The sequence below is a fragment of the Coenobita brevimanus genome, chromosome 90 (assembly GCF_032717465.1).
Source record: "Coenobita brevimanus isolate Jiangsu-jjx chromosome 90, ASM3271746v2, whole genome shotgun sequence".
Lineage (NCBI taxonomy): Eukaryota > Metazoa > Arthropoda > Malacostraca > Decapoda > Coenobitidae > Coenobita > Coenobita brevimanus.
Genome location: NC_137043.1, coordinates 31,179,799 through 31,203,513, shown reverse-complemented (window position 1 = coordinate 31,203,513; position 23,715 = coordinate 31,179,799). Strand labels below are relative to the sequence as shown.

At 40.2% G+C, this 23,715-nt stretch overlaps 1 protein-coding gene across 1 annotated transcript; it reads left to right on the top strand.

The window, feature by feature from the left end:
- The first annotated feature begins 5,206 nt into the window (after positions 1-5,206).
- On the top strand, positions 5,207-22,312 carry BBS1 (Bardet-Biedl syndrome 1). The gene is made up of 12 exons (XM_080281570.1): positions 5,207-5,225; positions 7,232-7,379; positions 7,699-7,798; positions 8,525-8,640; positions 13,191-13,364; positions 14,370-14,501; positions 15,211-15,438; positions 16,859-17,087; positions 17,937-18,092; positions 19,693-19,826; positions 20,830-20,964; positions 21,899-22,312. The coding sequence occupies exons 1-12, from the start codon at positions 5,215-5,217 to the stop codon at positions 22,070-22,072; spliced, it is 1,737 nt and encodes a 578-aa protein (XP_080137696.1). The 5' UTR covers positions 5,207-5,214; the 3' UTR covers positions 22,073-22,312.
- Positions 22,313-23,715: the final 1,403 nt, after the last annotated feature.

The window sequence follows — 23,715 nt, the reverse complement described above, 5'->3', positions numbered from 1 at the left end:
CTCACGTTGCTCTCTGGCAGCCTGCCATGTTGTGATGCAGGCAAAGAGGAAATAAAAGCTGCACAATATTCGACATAAGAACAATATAAAAAGAAATAGTCTGACCACTAATATTCGGCATGAGAGAAAACTCTGAAAGATAAAGTTGGTAATCTCCCGACGTGATGAAAAATTTTGCAACTAAGGAAGGGAAAAGCCGCAAGCGTTTTATTTTGGCGGGAGAGAAGTAAAAAAATAAATAAATAAATAAATAAAGGTTAAAGCATCTACCAGACATAAAAATCTACGTCAGGGAGTCCAGAATGTCTTAACTGTGAGAAAAAGGATTAAAAAATGGAAATGAAGCAACAAGTGTCTGAATTCAGTGTGAAGACAGTAGAAAAAAAATCTGACATTTAACATGACAGAAACGCTTCAGAAAAAAAAGATCCTAAATTTTATTTCTAAACGTGACAGAAAAGTTTAAGAAAAAAGGAAAACAAAAAGGCGACCCACATTTTTTTGTGTGTGTGAAATCTGGAGCGCAAGCAAAGTTTGTCCCGCATGCAGCTGGTAAATAAAGAACTGGGGTGAGTGGAGAAGTTCAAGGATTTGGGGTGCGAGAGAAGGAGGCAGGAGAGGGGGGTGGGTGAAAGGAAGCCGGAAGGAGGGAAGAGGGGAGAGGGCGGAAGAGGAAGGGAGTGGGAGAGCGGGTGAGAGAAGGAAGGAAGGAAGGACGAGGGGGAGAGAGAAGGAGGCAAGAAAGGGGATGGGAAAAGGGAAAGCGGGAGGGGAAGAAGGAAGAGAGAGAGAGAGAGAGGGAGTGAGAAGTGGAGAGAGAGGGATCATGAGAGTGGAAGTAGACGGGAAGAGGTATGGAAAGGAGAAGGGAGAAGAACGAAAGGCAAGAAGCGCAAGGGAAGAAAAACGGGAAGGAGAGAGGAAGAAGCAAATAAGGAGGAGGAGTAGTGGGAGAGGGGGAGACAAATGAGTGGAGGAAGAGGAGATGGGAAAGGGAAGAGCAAGGGGAGGGAGAAGGGGAGAGGGGGAGGGAGAGACACCATGAGAGGAGATATAGTAAGAGAGGTGAGTGTAGGAGAGAGGGAGAATGACATAGGGAGGGGTGGGGGAGTACTTGGGATGAAGAGAGAAGGGATGGGAGGTACGAGAGGGGGAAGGTCGGTCATGAGAGAGGGAGGGGGACATGCTGGGGTGGGGGAGAAGTTGGGCGAGGGACGTAATGGGGTGAGGGGGGAAGTGGGGGTGGAAGGGGATGTGAGTCGATGGGCGTTAATACGGGATGAGCTGGGGATAGGCGGGAAGTGATCGATAGTGGAGACTCGGATTTGCTACGATCCGGCAGACTGAGTGACGGAGAAGAGAGGGAGAAGGAAATTGAGATTCTGAGGGAGGAAAGAGAAAGTGAACTGTGTTGTAACTGAGAGCGAGAGAGAGAGAGAGAGAGAGAGAGAGAGAGACTGGATGGAAAAGGGAGAGTAAAGAGAGGGGAAATGTGAGATACACAAAAATAATAATCCTAGTTACGAAGAATGTAAATACTTAAAAAATAAAATTTATACTCTTCAAGGAAGGCAGGAAACGGAAATTACTTCCGTGTAAAGAGACTGCATTTTTTTTTTCATGTTTCCTATTAATGAGACGGTAAATTTCGTGAATACTATTAAAAAAAACATGAAACATATATATATATATATATATATATATATATATATATATATATATATATATATATATATATATATATATATATATATATATATATATACCGAGAAAGGCAAGAATCAACAGTGACTTCCGCGTATATACTTTTTTTTCCCCGCACGTTTACTATGAATAAGACGGTCAGTTTTGTAAATACTTAAAAAATGCAACATATATCTTGAGAAAAGCAGGAAACAACACTGATCTCCGTGTACTTTACAAAGAACGTTTTTTTTTTTTTTTTAACTCGTACTATGAATGTGAGGGCAAACTACGCAATAAAAACGTTCAACATGCATATTTTATGAAGGGAAGGAAACAGCACTGGTTTTATAATATATAAATACTGCGATTTTTTTTTATAGATAGTATAATGGACGAGGATAAATATCGTGACAGATAAAAAATGCAATTAAAAAAAATCAAGTGACATTCTTAAGAATGCATGGTTCGTGACAGAAGCAGTGTTCGTGTGACCAAACATGTCAGGGAGTTATTTCTTTATTGTGATTTAATTTACCTTATTTTTTGCGTGAAGATGATGGGCGTGTCCACGTTCGATTCGGAAATTTCGTATCACTTCTTCCTTAGTTTCATTATCTATATATGATCTTCACAGTTTCTGCATGTTATCGATTCAAAGTACGCTGATAGTTAAAAAGCTAAATTTCTGTCTGAAGAGTATTAGGCATATAAGAAGAAAGCAATGGCAGTGTTTGGACTCCTAATTCTCATGTAATCACAGAAAGCCTCATAAATAAATGTAAATCTGCGGATGTAAATTATGCTAAGTCGAACATTGGGTATCGGATTTCCAGCGAAACATTATTTGACGAACGATAGTGTTATACGCTTCTCAACATTCATGAAAAAAAAAAAAAAAAAAAAAGATAAAGAAAAGAAAAAGTCGGTCCCCCTTTCTCTCTCTCTCTCTCTCTGGCAAATACGACAATTGTAAGGGGATAACACGGACGCCCTGACAGTGTAACACGGAAGGTCATCGATCCCCTATTACGTCACTTTCGTCACTTAAGTTACTGCTATGTTTCTGTTCAGTCACTGTTACGTTCTTTAGCAACTACGGCCATTATTACATCAATGGTACACATGATCAAAAACGTACCTTTACACTTTCATCTGTTAATGTTCTTCACTCTTCGTTTATGTGTATGCCTGCTATTTCTATTATCACCTCGTAAAGCATGGAGTTCATTCAACATGTTCAATATACTATCATTCAGGACTATTTGCCTTAGGAAGAAAACGCTTACAACAACAAAGCTCATTGTGAAATCATCAGTCACTAAAGATACGTTTTTGAGTGCGCGTTACTGCTTCATACGGTTATGTTACCATTACGTGAGTGTTAGGTCAGTTTTACGCTACTGCTACATCACTTACGTCATTGTTACCTTAGTGATATACTGTCACGAGTGTTACGTCGATTACGATGTTACGCCAATTACGTTACTGTTGCGTCAGTTTTCGTTACGTCATGGTTGCCTCACTGATGCGTTACTTATATGTTCTTGTTACGCTGTTACTACATTTATAGGCCAGTCACTTCACTTACGTCACAGCTACGTCGATTACCTCAGTATTACGCCACTGTTATGGAACTTACATCACTCTTACGTCATTAAGTTACCTTTACCTAGGTTACGTCATCATCATGCCATTGCTACCTTACTGCTTCGTCACTGTTAACTAATTACGTCATTATGTCACAATGGCGTTGCTGTGTCACTCAGTCTTAACGTGTTGCGTTACGGGTTCCTCTAATCACTTCAAGACCATGATATCATAATTATAAGCCTAAATATTTCTGCTGTTTTCTAAGAATTTTATTTAACGTGGGACAGGTTTTTCGAATTGGATAAGTTTAATGCAGTCTATATTAAACCTATTACTGCAATGAGTCTTCTGAAATTAAAACAACCGTTTAGTGGCATCAACAACTACAAAAATAAGTCCTCGGTTGCAAGAATTAACCATTTTAATTCGGTGACGTCTTCTAAATTCTGCTGTAGCTAATGTCATAAGATACGTACATCATTTCGCTTGGATGACATTTTCCGTTTTTTTTTTTTTTAACACTTTCCTGCGGCCGCTATATGATTTTATTCTGCTAGGAGAGATTTTTCGAACTGGGGGATCAAATAACCTTCCTTAACAGTTTCACTACCAGAGGTCTGCTTAGCTGAAAAATTAATCTGGACCTGGCCAAAATGAATAAATAAATAAATAAATAAAATATACTGAAAGGACGTCTCGTCAAAAATGGTCATTTAAACAACGGCTAAATTATTTTATTCAACTTATGGAAGCTGCCGACTGTGAAGAGGTTAAAGAAGGCTAAATAGAATCCCTCCAGTTCGAAAAAAAAAAAAAATCAGAAGCTGAATTAAATCGTCTGGAGATAACACGAATAAACTTAAAGACGTCTTTGGGCTGAATGAATTATGTTGACTCACTGAATCGGTCTTCTGTGGTACGATCTACTTACTAATATTATTATGATCCAATTTCCCTTTTACCATATGCAGGAATAAGCAGTAAGTAATCGGTGTCAGTGAGCCGAATAAAACCATGAGACTATTGCACACAGGAAGAAGAATTAGGAAACGGAAAATAAATGATCCATATTAACCCCTTAACTAGACATTTTTTGCGTGTGTGCTACCTCCAAGCAACTTCATTCAATTTCAGAAAACTCCCAGACTGAATGGGTATTTAAAAGCCAAAAATAATCTCCCCAGTTCGAAAAATCTTGCTTCAGCTGATCAATCTAGGGATAACTGCTTCAAAACCCGATCATAAACCAAACCTCTTTATCTGCCTATTTCTGCATAACCTTGAAACGTTAGAATAAACTACTTTCCCATGACGGCACTTTAATCTTCATTTGACAATCTGTACCAAGCACACAGTAAATTTTTTCTTTTCAATACAGCAAAAGAAGCTAGGCTCCACTTGAAAAATCCTATGGCATCCATTAAATTTTATCATAAAGTTCCACTGTTTTCCGGTAAAACGTTTCCCTTCACCACTGTCAGCGTTCAAATAGCGCGCTCACTTAAGTAAACACACTGTTCGAACTACGGAAGGACACGCCTTTACGTCACGAGTGGTTATCTAAGATACCAAACACATAACACACTTCTTCGTTGATGAAAGAGTGCACCGGATATATTAACTTCAACTCGTACGTTTTGACCATTATTTGATTCAAGAAATACATAGAAGCCAACAGGCCATGAACGGATTCGAACGCGCCCGTTTCCATGGCGACTATGTTTTGTAAACAAAGTCGGAAGTTATGCGAGCTCGATAGAGAATAGTGGTACTGGAAACTGAATATGAATTACAGAGGCAATTATTCTATTCGACCGTGATTACTGAAGTATGCATGACTGATATCTGTAAAAGGGCATTGGTGATAAATAATGTATGACTCTCTTATACTGTAGTCTCTTGTAAATAACGGGTGACAATCGAAGAAAAGTGAGCATCATGGGAGAAAAGTAAGTTTAAGAATTTCTTAACATAAGTATTTGCCCGTTTTTCTTTATCTCTGAACATATGAGCAATAGCTAACAATGATAAACATAAGATTTAGATAAGATGCAAAAATACCTTACCATTTCACCGCCTATTCTCTCTGGTTCTTTTCTCTATTTTTCTGATCACTTTTATAGCGATACATTGTTTACCACTGATTTTGTTTTTATGATATTACTGTATTACCAATGTTTCTTCCGATTCTCATGTTTGTTTTTCAAGTGTAATGGCAGACTTTCTATAACATTTTCAGATCAGCCAAAATTTATTATTACATCAATATTTGCCTAACTTACATATTCCTAATAGAGCGTTGTCTAACCTAATTTTATTTAGCCTATCAAAATAATATATTCTAACCCATCTTAAATAATTTAACCTAACCTACCCCAATCTAACCTACCCTCACCTAATAAACAGTAGTTTAACACCCCAAAATGGAAAACCAAATTAAACTTTTGGTATAGGAACACAGCTTGTAGTATGTGTCTGCCATTACACCCAGGAAACATCATGTGTCAGGGAAACAAAATTTGGATAAAAACATGAAACAAAATCACCATGCAACAACTGTTTACCACCACACAGATAATCATAAAAGTATGAAAAACAAACTGTAACAATAAAAAGTGAACTGGTAAGGCACTTCTGCTGCTTAAACTAAACCATGCAATTAATTAACAACTGGTAAGGGTAAATATTTAGGTATGAAAGAATAAAAGTGAAAAATAAAGAAAAGTCCACATTTCCCTCACTTTTAACTACACTACATAATGGTTTTTGTACATCAGCATCACTGAGACAAGTGCTAAAGTCCTATGTTATCTACATTACCTAGATCAGATTAAAGTTAGGTTATTTAGACTGGGTTAATTTAGTTAGTTTCATTAGATCTGGTTAGGTGTGTTTACCTTATAATTTTCTTCAGACTTCATGACCTTGTTATCCACTGAGCTTGACCTGGAACTCTGAGCCTGCCCCCTTTATCCGGAGTTTTGCCTGTTGGAAAAGGCAGGAAGCATTGAAAACCAGTAGTGCATTTGTTGGTGAAGCTATTTAAATAAAATTAATAATATAACAAAAAACTCTTGGTTTCCATACATTACCATTTCTAGAAAAAAAATAAAAATAAAAAAAATACACAGGTACATGCAAATATTGTGGTAGGTGGTGGCGACCATCATCCACTCACTCGATGTAGTGCTGCCTACTTCCTTAGCTTTTATCATTCTTTTTCTGTGCCTGCCCTCCTCTCTTCCTATTACTCCTATCTTTCCTGTCACTTCTTATTCCTTTTCTTTCCTTTACAGGTGGCTTTACATTGAGTGACAAGCCAAATGGTTTCCTGTAAGCCAAGAAACCATTTACAACGCTGGGTGGTAACCATATAACCAAACCATACATGCTCCCTACGTGTCAACAAGTGGGTTGGTCGAGGGTTGGTGCCCCTCCCTGTAAAACAACTAACTCAGTGTCAAATGGCCACCCTTTGCGGGATTATGGTGTCTGGCAATAGACAGACAGACAGATAGATAGATAGATAGATAGACAAGCAAACATTTTACAGTGTACTGTAGAAGAGCGTGCCCTATTCTGTGAAGTGTCAGTCCCAGCACCAGAATTCACAAGATTCTGTGTTAAATCAAAGGTTCATTATGAAGTTGGTCCAATTTTTTGTACTGTACTGTACCATACCGGTACTGTAGTAGCAATCGCATCTAGTATACTTCTAGCCTGAAGGATGCCAAGTTTAAGTATGATGGATGTTAGCATTAAGGTATGAAAAATGTAGCTCTCACTGTTGCATTAGGCTAGTTAGCTCATGTATTAATGAGAAATATGATGGTGGCAGTACCAGTGATGATTACTGTATAGTGATGATAATAAAAGCTCTCTCATGACAAATTATAAGTTTTTACACCATATATATGTAATAAAGGGAAGATTTAGCACTCTTTCTTTTCCTCAGCGAGCGGTGGCTGACAGCACACCATGACCCCCTGGCCTCACTCTACACCTTCAGCTCCTGCATGGCCCTGGCGGACCTTCATGGAGATGGCGAGTCTAAGCTTATTATTGCTGATCTGGGCACAGGAGCATACAATATGAAGCTCAAGGTGAATCTATGTATGATGTATGTAACTAGGTTGTTGGGGCTAGCTTTGTTCATATATGACAAATACCGTACTTTTATACTACGTTAATATTGTAATTTCTGGTTTTTAATTACTTTGCAGTGTTTAGGCATATCTGAATTGGGCTAAACAGAAAGGAAACACTGTATTGTTACACCAATGTGATTCTGAAACTTCCTGGTAGGCTACTGTTAAAGTACAGAATTCATCATACTTTGATAACAGAATGTAGCCAGCAAAAGAGAGAGAGAGAAAAAAATGTGTATTTAACATAATAAATCTCCTGTTTTATGGATTGCAGGTTTACAAAGGGACCAACCTTATGTCTGAGAACACTCTTATAGACCTTCCCACAGGGGTCATCACCTTCCACATGGACACCACTGAGCCTAGAGTCCCAGGTCAGTGTCATACTTGTATGCCATTCAGTCTACTGTTATTAAACCCTGTTGGTCTTTTTTGTATGGAAAATAGATACAGTAGTAAGAATAAACTGGAATGGTAGTAAGAGAAAGGGCATGACTGATGGTACTGGAAGGAAAAGGGTTTTTTTACTGAGTATGGACAAAAATGCCTAGAGGTCATTTTAGAGAAGAAAAGTGCATGCATGAGAAGAGAGGGGATGGTATGTTGTGTAAAGCATGTTTGTTACCAAGTATGGACAAGAGTGCCCATAACTCCTTTTTGCCAAAGTTTCTTCTGGAGCATGCTTCATTCAGCATATGGAAGTTGATTGTCCATGAATCAGTGCCAGTTAGCAGGGTTTTACCAAATGATGGTTGGATCCTAACCATCATTTGGAATATCATCATTATATTCAAATTTCCCAATTTCACTTGAGATGAGGATGATATTATTGAAGACATGAATCTGAGGAGAAAGGAAACCCAGGTGCAGTTTCCTCCCCTTCTGTCTGGGCCAGTAATTGCTATTGGTCTTATAGTTTTACCTTATTTTTTTTTTTTTTTTATGTGAATGGTGATGATCAATGATTTGTACTTAAAAGAATTAGCTAATGACTTTATGGGATAAAAAGTGTTGCAGACTAGTCTGGTACAGGCATTACTGAAGAGCTATGGTATATCAGTTTAACACATAACTTGAAAATAACTGTGGCTTTTTTGTAGCTGTTGCAGTTGCATCTGGGAGCTACATCTACATATACAAGAACCTGAGACCTTACTTCAAGTTCACACTCCCCACATTGGAAGTAAACCCTACAGAGTTTGATGCTTGGAGTCAGGTAATATCGTATAACATTTAAGGAGGAGGAGGCCGTAGCACGGGCCGAACAGGGTAGTACTCCCAAGGGGAATGGGAATGCTGGTGATAGGGAGAGCTGGAGCTCCTGTTTCACTAGCTATCTAACCATCCCCCTTTGCTGACCTTTTCAGTGTGACAGTAACATGGAGAGTAGACCAGCATAGTCTCCCAAACATTACCTCTAACTATCTATGCACTACACCACATGCACTTTACATTTCACACATCGTATCCCACTACGTTACAGGGGTTGGCGCCAGCAAGGGCATGCGGCCAGAAAACTTTGCCCCTGCTACCTAGTGGCGGACTTCTGGGGGGAGGCGTGGCGGGGGTTCCGCCGGCATAGATCATGGGTCCAGGGTGAGATGGGGCTCGGGCCTGTGCTAGAGGGTACAGGGCATTGCGGTTCCCAGGCTGCCGCTTCCGCCCAATAGAGAGGGGCCCGAACCTGGGAGTAGCGTCCCAGGAGGCTGCCCTATCAGTGGGTGTATAATGGCGGGATAGTTGCAGTGCCAAGACGCGCTTGGAGGGTGTCCCTGCAGCTGTCCTGGCAGGGTGCCCCGAGGCCACTACCACAGCCACTGGTAAGCTGGTGGGCTAGGGGTCCCAGATCCATTGCCTGGACCTGGGATTGTGCGGTGAGTGGGACCTGTGCTGTGTCTGTCCCCATTTATTAATACAGTACTGAAGATGACAAAACAAAAAAGGTTTCAAAGCAAGCCTGAGGACAGTAAATCACCCATGGGGATGAGGGTGGGTTCATGGAATGTGGGAAGTTTGAGGGGAAGAGCAGGGGAAGTCGTTGAGGCATTCAGTAGGAGGTGGGTGGACGTGACGTGTTTGCAGGAAGTCCGGTACAGGGGTGGATCAGCCAGAAAGATTGTTGGGAAGGACTGTTGCTATAAGTTGTTTTGGCAGGGGAGGACAGATGGATATGGAGGTGTTGGTGTGATGGTTGCGGAGAAATGGGTGGAATATGTTATGAATGTTTTGAGAGTAAGCGATAGGATATTGGTTGTGAAAATTCTGTTGGGAAGAAAGATAGCTGTGATTATATCGGCATATGCTCCACAGGCAGGATTGGATGAATCAGAGAAAGATAGATTTTGGGATGATTTAATACGTGTAGTGGGTGGTATGCGGGATGATGAGATAGTGATTTTGGGAGGGGACTTAAATGGTCATGTAGGTGAAGCAGCCCAAGGTTATGAAGGAGTGCATGGGGGCTGTGCATATGGTCTAAGGAATGCAGAAGGGGAAAGGATACTCGAGTTTGGGGAGGCAATGGACATGATTGTGTGCAACACATATTTTAGGAAAAGAGACAGTAGGTTAATTACGTATGAGTCTGGGGGAATAGCAGTCAGATAGATTATTTTCTGGTTAGGAGGGCCGATAGGAGGTTAGTGAGGGATGTTAAAGTTATAGGAAGTGAGGAGTGTGTGCAGCAGCACAAACTACTGATTTGTGATATGGTGCTTAAAGAACAAATGATGAAAAAGAGGACTTATGTACCTAGGAGGAAAATATGGAAGCTGAAAAACCAAGTAGTAAGGGATGCCTTCTATAGCGAGTTGAGGAGAGTGGTGGCTGAACAGGGAGCTGTAGACAGAGGCGTTAATGAACAGTACAGAGCCCTCAGAACAATTTCTTGAGAGTTACTGATGTAACATGCGGCTGGACAAGAGAGGACCACCAAGACATAAAGTAACTTCATGGTGGGATGAGGGTGTAGAAGCTGCAATTAAGGAGAAAAGAAGGCTTTTCCGGGAATGGAAGAAGGGTGGTAGCAAAGAGGAATATTTGGCTGCCAAGCGTAGGGCTAGGAGAGAGGTATACAGGGCAAAGTCTGAGTCACAGAGACAATTATTTGATAACCTAAATCATGGGGAAAGGAAAATATATTTAGGGTGGCAGGTCAGGTGAAGAGGGATAATCGGGATATCATAGGTGAGCAGTGTGTGAAGAATGATGAAGGAAGGGTAGTGGTGAACAGTGAGGATATTAAAGATGCATGGAGAGAGCATTATAACCGGTTGTTGAATGAGGAGTTTGACTGGGACAGGGAAGGTTTGGAGCCAGCAGATCCAGTGTCTGGCCCTTGGCCTTTGATTGATACTGCTACTGTGAGTGAGGCAATAGGCAGGATGAGGGTGGGGAAGGCAGCAGGTGTGTCTGGGTTGACTGCCGAAATGTTGAAGGCCTCAGGCGATATAGGGGTGAGTTTAGTCACTGACCTGATAAATAGGATTATTTATGAGTGTGTTGTCCCAGATGATTGGCTGAAGAGTGTAATTGTAAATGTGTATAAAGGGAAGGGTGATGCCCTGGAAAGAGGGAATTATAGAGGTATAAAGCTTTTAGATCAGATAATGAAGGTAATGGAGAGAGTTTTAGAAGGTATGATTAGAGAAAGAGTGAATATTGATGAGATGCAGTTTGGGTTTATGCCAGGTAGGGGGACCACTGATGCCATATTTATTGTTCGACAGCTTCAGGAAAAATATATTGGTAGGAGAAGGGATCTTTATTTTGTTTTTGTTGATTTGGAAAAGGCCTTTGACAGAGTCCCTAGAGAGGTGGTGAAGTGGGCAATGAGAAAGCTTGGCTTGGAGGAGTGGCTGGTTAGGGTGGTTATGGCCATGTATGTGGGTGCTCACACCCAGGTGAGAGTGAATGGAGATTTGAGTGATGAGTTTTCCGTGAATGTTGGTGTGCATCAGGGGTCAGTCTTGAGTCCCATGTTGTTTATCATGGTACTTGAAGCCCTTTCACGTGACTTTAGAAACGGACTCCCGTGGGAGTTGTTGTATGCTGATGATTTGGTGTTGATTGCAGAGAATGAAAGGGAGGCGGAGGAAAGGTTTAGGAAGTGGAGAGATGGTATGGGGCAAAAGGGTTTAGGGTAAATGCAGATAAAACAAAAGTGATGATATCTAGGGTTGGTGGCGGTACTGTCAAAGACGAGGGAGAGTGGCCATGTGCAGTTTGCCACAAGGGCGTGGGAAGTAATTCCATCTTGTGCGGTGTGTGTGATAAATGGGTGCATAAGAGATGTAGTGGTATCAGAGGTAGACTGCGAGATAATGCTGATTTTATGTGTACGGCGTGCGGGGTGAGCAGGTGGAGATCGTCAGACGTGAAAGAATTGAACTTGCTGGTGAATCTCTTGAGTGTGTGGAAGAGTTTTGTTATTTAGGAGACATGTTGTGTGCTGGAGGTGGGGCTGGAGCTAGCTCTGTGGCTAGGGTGAGAAGTGGTTGGAAGAAGTTCAGGGAGCTCTTGCCTCTCCTGACATTGAGGGGGCTCTCCCTACGTGCTAAGGAGTCTTTGTATGCAGCGTGTGTTAGGAGTGTAATGCTGTATGGCAGTGAGACCTGGGCAGTGAAGGAGGAAGACATTCGCCGGCTCAGACGTACAGAAATGACAATGATTAGGTGGATGTGCAGTGCGTCCCTGCGTCCAAGGCCTGGAGGGGCTGGGTTTACAATGGAAGAGTTGAGAGGTAGGATGTGACTGGAGTGTATTGGTGTTGTGATGAGGAGAGGTAGATTGAGGTGGTTTGGACATGTGGAGAGGATGGGGGATGATAGTTGGGTGAGGAAGGTGAGAAGTGTTAATATTGGGGGTGGGGTTATGAGGGGTAGACCGAGAAAGACATGGGACGAGGTCATTAAGTGTGACCTTAGGGTTAAGGGACTGAACAGGGAGGCTGCAATGGATCGTGCAGCATGGAGAGCCGCCATTAGGTGACCAAGGCCGACACATGCAAGCATGTTGGAGCCTTTAAAAATGAAAACGATTTAAACCAATGAGTATAAAAAGTCTTACTTAAGCTGGATACAATCACAGGAAGCAATGAGAACCAGCCATCTCTGACTACAGGACAGTAAATGAACCTTACACTCTACTAGGTCTGTTTATCTATCTATTGCCAGACACCTTAATCCCCTAAGGGGTGCCCATAAACAAATCGCCTCCATGTCACCCTGTCCCCCACCATTTCACTGCCCTCCCTCCAGCTTACAACCCCCTATCTCAATTACCTTTCCACTTCATCCCTCCATCTTATCCCCCTTACTTCAAGTTCACACTCCCCACATTGGAAGTAAACCCTACAGAGTTTGATGCTTGGAGTCAGGTAATATCGTATAACATTTAATCCAATGAGTATAAAAAGTCTTACTTAAGCTGGATACAATCACAGGAAGCAATGAGAACCAGCCATCTCTGACTACAGGACAGTAAATGAACCTTATACTCTACTAGGTCTGTTTATCTATCTATTGCCAGACACCTTAATCCCGTAAGGGGTGCCCATAAACAAATCGCCTCCATGTCACCCTGTCCCCCACCATTTCACTGCCCTCCCTCCAGCTTACAACCCCCTATCTCAATTACCTTTCCACTCCATCCCTCCATCTTATCCTCAGCCTCGGCCTCCCCCTCTCTCTCCCCCCCTCCAACTCACTCACATACACTCTCCTTGTTAGTACTGTTACATTGTTATATTTTGTATTTCAAAACCAGGCACGAGATGAATTGTTGGACGTGAGCATGCTGTATGAGATCCTTGACTCACTGAGGCAGGAGGTGGGTGAGTGCGGACTCACCACTCGCTCTCAGCGTTTTCTGATGTGTCAGGATCATGCATCCCAGCTAACCTTTCTTGACCACCATAAGGGATTCCTACTTAAGCGACAGGTTGGAATGACAGATTGATGAGTATATGGGATATATGCTTATTTACATGTGTTTGATAATCCCACTGCCCAGAGCTTCAAGCTTTGTCTTAAGACAAACTGCAGTGTAAGTCAAATCACACCTTATGAGGGCATAATGAATATACACTTTTCTCTTCTTGTACTGATTTAAGTTTATATAATTAACTGTCAGACAATTTCCTCTATTTTCTTTCATGGACTTTTCCCCAAATTTAATGACTGAATAATGTACCAGTGCTGCATATGGCACTGTGCCATATGCTTCTTCTTGTGGTGTAAATGTCAGTCAAAATACATTGCAGTACAGCAGACCCTTATTTTACCATGAACCAGTATGCATTGAATCGCCACAACAGTGACTAAAAAGTATCGGCCTTTTTTTTATATACAATCGTAATTTGCTTATACGATCATCATGATCCCATATGAAGCCTCACTGGCTGACGTATGATTGCTATTTTTGTTTATAAGATCATGGACATGCAAGCTTACAGTCATCAGTTTGTTCCAAGGTGGCCTTTGGACTTGGTTACTTTACTATCAGGTGCTATCAAGTGTGTCAGTGTCTGTGATGAAACAGCAGTGTGGTACAAGAGTTCAAACAGCAAGTTAGGTGCAGTAAAATTATACAACTACCAGTTTAGGGGAGGTGGAAACTAATTTTTAGAGATTTTTGGTGGTAAGCAGCAAATGAAGTGCAGTGAGGTGAAATATCTACCAGTTTAGGTGAGCTGGAAACTTGTTTTTAAACTTTGTTGGGTGGTTGACCCTCAGCCAAAAACATATCCTTATTGAGCCCACGTTATACTGACTCAGTATATGATCAAGTATGTGATAAATTTTCTTTCAAAAGCATCCTCATCGTAAAAGAAGGGCATGCTGTATCATTACCTGAACGTAAAGAGGAAAAAGGGGGGGGGGGGCATATTTTACCTTAACATCCGTACAGCATCAACTGTTCAACATGCCAAATTTTAACTTACAGACAGTGGTGACATGTTTCGCCATTCTGAAGAAGAGCCATGCAGAGGATGATGCCATCTCCTGTTTGGTGCTGGGCACAGAGAGTGCAAATATTTTCATACTTGACCCAGAGGCTTTCACCATCCTCAATAGTGTACGTTCAGTTGAACCATAGTCAAAGTTTTATGACTTGTAAATGATTTTATGACTTGTAATGATGATGGATGATGATGACATCAATGATGATCACTTTATTCTAATCCTTTTCAATCTGATTTGGCATTAGTCAAAAGGAAATATAGGAAGAGTAATTATTTTACTGAAGAGGTTAGTGTGTTAAGCATACCAGGAAAGGTGGATGGGAGGATGTTTTTAGAGTGCAGAAAACGACTGAGTAGCACAGGAGAGGCACAGAGTGATTTCCAAAAAGGAAAAGGTTGTGTCAGTCATATACAGTATCTACTTTTAAGGTGTTATGTGAAATGTAATTGATGAAGAACATAAAACTACTGTATGTGCCACCTTACTGATTCTGGAGAATTCATACAATAAGAGATGACTGACATGTCATTTGGCAGGTGTTACTGTACATAATACTGGAGTTGGATGTACAATTATTGGAGATAATAAGAGACTTTTGCATGAAAAGTAGTGCCTGTGACAGTTAAGGGAGACTGACTGAAGTAAGAGTAAGAACAGGATCACACAAAAGTACATCTGTTGTGAAACAGACAGATGTATGGCACCTCTAATTTATATAGTAAAAGTATAAATACTGTATATGGAGCACAAAATTTTGAATAAATAAAGTATTTATAAGGGAAGACTCATGCACACAATACTCAATTGCTTCTTTATGACAGATGAGCCTACCCAGTGTACCAGTTTTCTTATCCGTCACTGGTTTGTACGATGTTGAATATCGCATCATTGTGGCGTGTCGTAATGGTCAGATCTACACTCTCAAGCGAGGTACTAAAATTGGACGCCCCACAGCAGAGCTGACATCTCAGCCGGTTGGTTTGATCCGGCGGGACAAGAGTATTGTTGTGGCTACCATGGATCAGCATCTGCACTCCTTCAGTAACAAGGTGAAGCATTTGTACAGTGCCTCAAGAAAGTATCCGTACTTAGGGGCAGATAGTTTTGAAATCATACGTTCACCTCAGGTGTGTTTTCGGATCACATCGTTGGTTTTTCAATTTGTTTACCACATAGTTGTTCTGATACTTTTTTGAGGTACTGTACACTCTTAACTGGTTAGGTAAATGGAGTACATACTGGTACTGTCTATGCTGTTAATACTCTCAGGTTTTTGTGACAATTTCTCGACTAAATAAACTCGTCTACCATGAGAATGAACAGACTACTCGACTAACCCCAACCACATTTTTTTTTTTAAATAAAGGCCAAAAGACTGCAAGATTGTCCCCTCAAAAAACAGAGCCAAATTCATGATCTGTTCATTTTGAGATGCCTGGACACATTGCGTCTGAAAGATTGGAGGTCATAGGTGGCAGGATATACAGACGTAAGAAGAGAGTTCCAGAGCTGATCTGTTGCTTACATGAAGGACTGGGAGTAATACTTACTTTGAACTGAATATCCCGTGTAATCATCTGAACATATGCTGGAATGGAATACTGACATGGTACTAGAGTTTTACCATCCATAAAAAAGTTACCAAAGAAAAGACAATGCACACAATTAACTCTGTTAAAATAGTACCTAGCTGGTATAAGCATTTAATGATAATGCAAATTCTTTCTGCTTGTTGCACAGAAACAAGTGTGATGTATTTTCACATACGAAACCTTGTGCTCTTCAGCTTTGTAGAACGTAAACAGCACCCAGCTGCATGCATATTCCTTCAAGTATACTGTACTGTACTTTTTGCTTCCCAGTAATTATGTTTTTTATGTATGACCTTATGATGATCAACATAGTCTATAAGTCATGCCAGTAATTCATATGTCATGGTTTCAGCTGTAGTTTTCTAACCTTGTCCTACAGTTACATATGGTTGGGCAGTCTAGTGCACTGCCTTTTTATCTCATCTGAGACAAATCAAAGAAGAGTAGAGGCCTTAAGTACAATTTCCCCCCTCCTGTAGTCAGCTAAGCTTTCCAGAAGTTCAGCAATTCAAAGTTGGCCTCCCGCAAATAATGCTTTCTCTTCTTAGATCTTCATCTACAAATAATAACTTTCTCTTCTTAGGTCTTTATCATCAGCATTAGCCATATTTTTTGTTGTTTTAATTTTTTACTCCTGTTGAAATAATTTTTTTTTTTTTTTTCCTCAAAGTTTTAGCTGCTACAGTGATAAAAATGGATAACAGCTCTTGATATCATAGTGCCATGAACTGTTTGAACAGAAGAATTATACCTGTTCCTATGACTGGAAAAGTTAGTCAGTATGTGAAGTATCTCCTCAACAAACAGCATTTTCAAATGTGGATATAGTATATGGTAATTCATGAATACAAATAATAATTACAGTTATTGTTTTCAGGGTAAACGCCTTTGGTCTCTGAGGCTTCCAGCAGCCATTTTGTGCATGGATTCACTGGAGATTCGAACCCTTGGCCTCACCCTGACAGCCCTTGGGTTGGCTGACCATCGTGTTGTGATATACAGAGACAAACATTTGGTTGACACCATACACACACAGGACACAGTTACTGCCATGAGGTTTGGTCGATTTGGACGTGAAGACAACACACTCGTCCTTGTCTTGAAAGGTTAATATCGTTTTTACTGATGGTAACTGAGTGGATTAACAGCAAATAAGGAAGAGCTCTTCCTCTGCATAGTAAAACTGTCAGGCATTAGCCTGAATGAAATCTTTATTTTGCTTTATACAAAAAAGAAAGTCTTCAGAAAGTGCTTTCTCGAAAAAATATGACAGAAAGATTGAGATAGTTTTTCATCTCTTTGTCAGGCAGGACCTCCCATACTTGAATACAATGTGGCGCTAACCAGAATACGATATCAAGCCTTTTAACCTTTGTTTTCTCCCTCACTGGAAAATATCATCTGGCATAAGTCAGGATAAAATGTCTGTACAATTCTTTGCTCTGTATGGGGTTAAAAGTAATTTGTATGCTAAGTCTGGTCACGAGTGCAGTATTATATTATGTATTTTACTGCATACACAGTCTGTATAATATTTAATGTATGGGTACAGTAAAGTCTCTAAAATCTTAATCATATAAAACTTGTGATTTTTATGGATCTAAATTAACTGCAGTGGTTCAATGCATTTTTTAGACTTTTAATCCAGAATGTATCAGGTTACTGGCTTTTCCTTTGACCTCACTGTTTAACATGAAGGTAGAGGATATATTCACCACAGAAATAAAGCAGACACCATTAGACACCCAGGCCAACTGAATAACAACTCAAGAGATGGAGTGAGAGGAAGGGGCAGACAGAGCACAAGACTGAGTGATGAAATTTGCAGATTTGCTAGGATTCGATAAAACAGGCTGACAACTAACAGGCCAGAGTGAATTACAATGGGAAAAGCCTTCATCCTACAGTGGACTTTCTCAGACTATTAATAAATCATTACTTTTACTTTGTTTCAGGTGGGAGTCTTCTTGTAAAAATACTTAAACGAACAGCTCGTTTTGAAATAGAAGAAAATCAGGGTCCCTCCCAGGCAGTGGCAGTGAAGCTTAACATACCCAAGAAAACAAAGCTCTTTGTGGACCAAACAATGCGGGAGAGGGAGAATTGTGTCTGTGAGTACTATTGTATCTTTGCTGGAATTATGAAGTTACTTCAGTAGACCCCTCACTATAACGGACAGACTGGGGAAAAGTCAAGTCCAATAAAGCTGAAAGAGTGTGAGATTTCAAGCACACGCTTGAAAATAAAATGAGTACAGTACTATATTCTAGCACTAAAAATTTAAACAATACCCATTTTGCACTAACTTGGCCCTTAATTTTTCCTTTTAACTTCGTCCACAATGTTGCCATGGTACTTCTTCATGACTTGTACAGTATAACTTAGTCTCTTATTACAACTCAGCAGTCATGGGGAGAGGGCAATTTCAGGCCAAGTTGGAGTAAAATGGGTAGGAAACATGTGCCATACCCCACCGAGCCCCATTTAACGGACATTGTTCATTATAGGCACCAGAAGTTTGGTGAGTTTTGTGGCATCTGTTAAATCCAGTATCCATTATACTAAGATCTGTTACAGTGATGACCTACCTTTTCTTGTGGGGGGAGGGGGGGACTGGGCTCTTAAGTAATGAAATTTATAATACAGGGATGCTGTGCATATTTAGTTTGCTGAAGTCTTCAAACATTTAAGGAATCTCATTATCTGAAGAGATATTGAAATACTTTACAGTATATACAGTATTCAGACTGCTAAAAATAAGGTAGGAAAAGTGAGCTCATTAAGAGTAAGGTATTCGTTGTTGAGAGAGAAGGTAACTAATAGTGTGATATTCTGGTGAATGGAGAAATGCTCAAAATGGTAAGGGAGTTCAAAGACTTGGGTGCAATGACAGAAGTGAGGTAAATGTGAAAAGGAAGTACCGTTGAAAGTGGAGCAGCACAAGGAAGGAAAGTGGTTGGTGATATTAAGGCTTTGATCTGAAATAGAGGTCTGAGTGTGGTGGCTGCAGGAAAAGGTTTTAGTGCCTCCATTAACATATGGTAGTCAGGCGGGCATGAAAATGAAAAGTCAGGTGTAAGAGCAGTGGATATTGCGTTGTTGAGGAATGTGTCTGGGGTTGCAGAACGGATAGGAAAAAAATGTGCTTCATGAAAGACAAGGAGTATGGAATTTTGTGGGCACTAGAGCTGCATGTGTGCTCAGGTGGTATTGCTATGTGGGGAGAATGAATGTGAATAACAGCTGAAAAGGGCATATCATGAGCAAGTTTGATGATGGGAGGGGGGATGGAAGCAAAGACAAGGGTGGACAGATATGATAAATGAATGGGTGAGAAAGCAAGATACAGTATTGAGCATGTCTTGAGTTAGATGGAAGAAGTTTGTATGAAGGGGTGTATGACAGGGGTTTTTGGCATCCCTGTTTGTTATCAGTGAAGTGATAGCTGTTGGAGTAACACTACATAACAAGTGGTATGAAACACATAATTGTGTATGTTTATGCCTGTGGGGTGAGTCAGGATTCTGGGGGCTTAAATGGTGAGTGAATAAGAGTGTGGCCCATTGATCTGGACAGACATTTGGTTAGTTTCTCCTTCTAACAGGTTTTTCTTGCTGTCTGGACCCTACCTCACCTCATCTGTTTAAAAAGGCTGGATGATGATCATGCTGACAATGATGACTGAGTTCTGATATATGCTTCCCTGTACAGTAATGCATCGAGTGTTCCAGCACGACCTGTACCGCCTACGTCTTAGCACTGCCCGAGCATATGTTGCTGCATTAGACACCAGTAGCAACCCAGTGTCCCTCTCACAGACAGAGCCACTCAAACTCTCAGCTCAGGTGAGAAATTCTAAATGTCCATTTTGGCTATTGTTTATCTTTTTTACATCACACATGGCTATTGTGTATCTTTTTTTATATCACTCGAGATACTGTATGGATCAGTTTAGATGTATCCCTGGGGTTCTTTTAAGATTGGGCTGTGATGTTAAACTTTTCTTCATTAAGCAAACACTCCTATAGCAAACATGTTGTAACCTGGGTATTTGTTGATACATTTGAAGCATTCCTGAAATTTCATCAAACAATCATCCCAATAAAGGCACAAGTTCTATCCAGCTTCAAACGTGGTTATGATCAGGGTGAGTTTGATTCAAATGCGTCTTCCAGCCTATTTGTACTTTGATTCTTTTCACAGGAGTTAAATACCGTACAAGCAAAAACGTGTACTTAATACAAGAAGTAATCTTTAGGAAATGTGCATTTGATCACAAATGTTGCCTTTAGTTATGTTTTCTGCTACATTCACTCCACACCCTATTCTTCATGTGGTTCAGATGTTTATCTGTCCAATGTCAGTCCACAGACACACTATAGGAGTCATTTTGACAGCTCTCATTCATATGATTTCTACCTTTCTGGCACTGTTAGCACTTCACTGAAGGTACTATATTCATGTTGGAATAGTACACCTGTATACTATCCTGCAATTCTCTCTTAACATGCTGGTATAACTACCTGTCTACCTTACAACTAGTCTCAGTACCCCAGCAAATATTTTTTTTTCCAACAGTTCATCCTTCATTTTACCATCATTTTTCAGAACAGTGCCTTAATGTATAAATGGCTGTTCAAGTTTTTTTTTTTTTTTATTAATCCAAGAATGCTTATGAGCTTTAATGAAAGTAAATCAGCATCTCCTTTAACCAGGCATAAGTGAACAGTGATACTGATTTAACATCAAGCTAGGAATGTAAGACTTTACATCCAATTTTTAAAGTCTTGTTTTTACTTATTCACTACACAGAAGAAAGTATTGTGTTATACTGTATTTTTTTATCAGGTATTAGGACTCGGTCCAACATTCAAGCTGAGGGTGGAACTCCAGAATACATCCTCTGCCTCACCCTCTCTTGAGCTCGCTGTCGTCTTTCATTGTGACGATCGTGTCTATACTGTCAACCAGTCTTATATACAGGTATTGTCTAGCAGAGTATATGTATGCAAACAGAACAACCAAGCACTGTATTTAACCCAGTTCCCCTTATTCATGGGGTGATAAGGTTTAGAGCAAGGTACTTAGATTTTAGGGAGGTCATGAAGGATATATGAATGGTTGTGTGGTCAACTGTGAAAATATATTCAGAAATATAAGATTATCCTTCTTTCCTTCCATCCTCCTCTGTCTTTCTTTCTTTCATTCCTTCCTTGTCCTTCTGCCTACGGGTGACTTTACATTCCCTTTTCTGTCTTTCTTTCCTTCATCCTTTCCTCTTCCTTCTGCCTGTGGGTGACTATACACTGAGTGACAAGCCAAATGGTTTCCCGTACACTAGGAAACCATTTACTATGCTGGGTGGTAACCATATAGCCAAATTTTGGCACTTGGTGGTTTAGTGGGCAATTATGGTGCTCCAATTGGATTGAGCTGGTGAAGGTTTATATCCAAGGGGTGGTTGGGGTTTGCTGTTCATGTAATGCCACTCAAGGATGACTGAGGCTGCTCACTCTCACCTTAAATGTCAGGACCAACATGCCTAGCCCTGGGCTCCTATGCTCCTCATGGGGCAACGTAGGATTGGATGATGGATGGATGCAGTTTCGGTAGATGACCCATTGTTCAGTGCAGTATAGTATAGGAACTGTGTTCCCTTGTATTGTATTCACTGTCAGTCTTCATCATTCATCATCATCATCATCATCCAGACCTCCTTTCCCATCCTAGGGTAGGGTTAGGAGTAGCAAAGTCCAGATAGCCAAAGTTTGCCCAGTTCAATTGGCCAGGTTTCCATTCACTCATCATTCAAGCCCTTGAAATCCTGGCTCCATCAGATAGTCCACAAAAAATTTCACCACATTCTCTAGTTTCACATATTACATTAACTAATTGACATTTTCTTACTTTCCAACAGATTCCAATGTTAGTACCTGGGATAGTACATGTGGCCGAGACATTAGTCACATGCATATCTGAGCTGGGTATATCTGACACAGTGCGAGTCTTTGTGATCAAGGGGAAGGCCACACGACCCCTGCTGACTGCCGTTATAAACATGCCAGTTGCTGAAGTCTTTATGGCATCATAGACTATTTTTTTTTAATTGATTCATTTTTAAAAACTATTCTGAATGCTGAAATCAATGTTTCAGATGTAATATATAGTAGATTCTCAAAAGAAATGTGATGTGAAGTTACAACTGAAATCTGTTTGGCATACTTAGGGTTCACTGAAGCAGAAATCCAAATGGGTTTGGCTGTGGTCACACAGAGATATTTTTGAGCGACAGTAAACCAAAGAGCTATAGCAGGAGCAATAAAATTTTCCAAGATGGTCACACGTCAGTTCTGTCTCAAGCAAGAAAAAGCAAGTGAATATCACTAAGCAAGTTAGAGATGATGATAGTCTTCTTCTTCCCTTTAATACATGCATGAGTACATGAATATGAACAAAGAAGATTTATGCCAGTGAGGCTGCTGCTATTCTAGCTATGTCAGTGCTCATCAAAAATGAATGGAATGCTAACAAAAAGCATTTGTGGAATCCCAAGTGGCTTGCCAGAAGGGGAAGTGAGAACATTAGACAGTACTGGTCAGAGAGTGTTTAATTTGGAGGACTCAGAAATATGTGGCACTGGATATAACCAGCAAACACCAATACTGTCCTATGCAGAGCCCTGTTTCTACTACTAATGACAAACAGGATACCAATGTTAGAAAAACCGTGATGGTCCTTCAGCCTTGCGTGCTGGAGACTGTTAGGCTTGTATGTAAACAGAAGTTAGTTAAATCAATATTCATTGTGCTTTGAAAATCATCTGATCAATTTACCCATAATAATTTTTATACATTATATAACAGTTAATCAAAAAATGAGCATTACAGTTTGTGTAAACATAACTTTAGCATGCATCTGACCCTGACTATTGTTGGAAGTCTTTTTTGTTAAGACAGATACAGCAGTCTGCACACCTTTCCTAAATAACTGTCCCCTATTTTTAGAATGTTTGTACAGGAATATCGAATAAAATGGTAATGCTGGAAGCAAGAATTGCTCACAAATGTCCTGTGTGACTGCAGCTTTCAGAAAATGCTGTGTAGGCTGTTTGTTAGTATCAGTCATTAGGATGAAAAGGAATAACAAGATATGAATGATGCTAGGTACATAAGTCAAACATGTTCATACTAATATTACTAGTACAAAGTTGTAATGTAATTTACTGTAAATGAGAGAGGTTAATGAAAATAAAATTACTGTACCACAACCACACTTCAATGAAGAATTTAAGAAGAAACATTGGTAAACTATTGTGTACTGAATTTCTTCTGTGAATTCACTGACCACAAACAGGAAGATAGATTATTATGCTTATCTCAAAGTTAGATCATTTATCAAGAGTCTAAACCAGTACATTTTTATGGTATAAAGTATATTTACAGTTTTAGAAAGACCAAGGTTATGCAACAACAACAAGAACTGTCTCCCTCTGTCTGTATTTCCTGCTGCCTATGATCCCCAGTCTATCAAACGCAGTGTGTCCAGGCATCTCGAAATGAATGGATCTTGAATTTGGCTCTCTATTGTATTTTGTTTTTTTTTCTTGGAAGGAACTCTTATTGCGGGCTCATGGCCTTTGGTTCCTTCTTCCTCACATAAAAAAAAAAAAAAAAAAAAAAAAAAAGTCCCTATGGTCTGGTATCAGATTATAAATGACTAACTTATTTACCAACT

Coding starts and splice junctions, on each gene's coding strand:
- BBS1 (XM_080281570.1), top strand. Junction 8,641..13,190: donor AGTTTGATGCTTGGAGTCAG/GTAATATCGTAT, acceptor TTTCAAAACCAG/GCACGAGATGAATTGTTGGA. Junction 15,439..16,858: donor TGCACTCCTTCAGTAACAAG/GTGAAGCATTTG, acceptor TATTGTTTTCAG/GGTAAACGCCTTTGGTCTCT.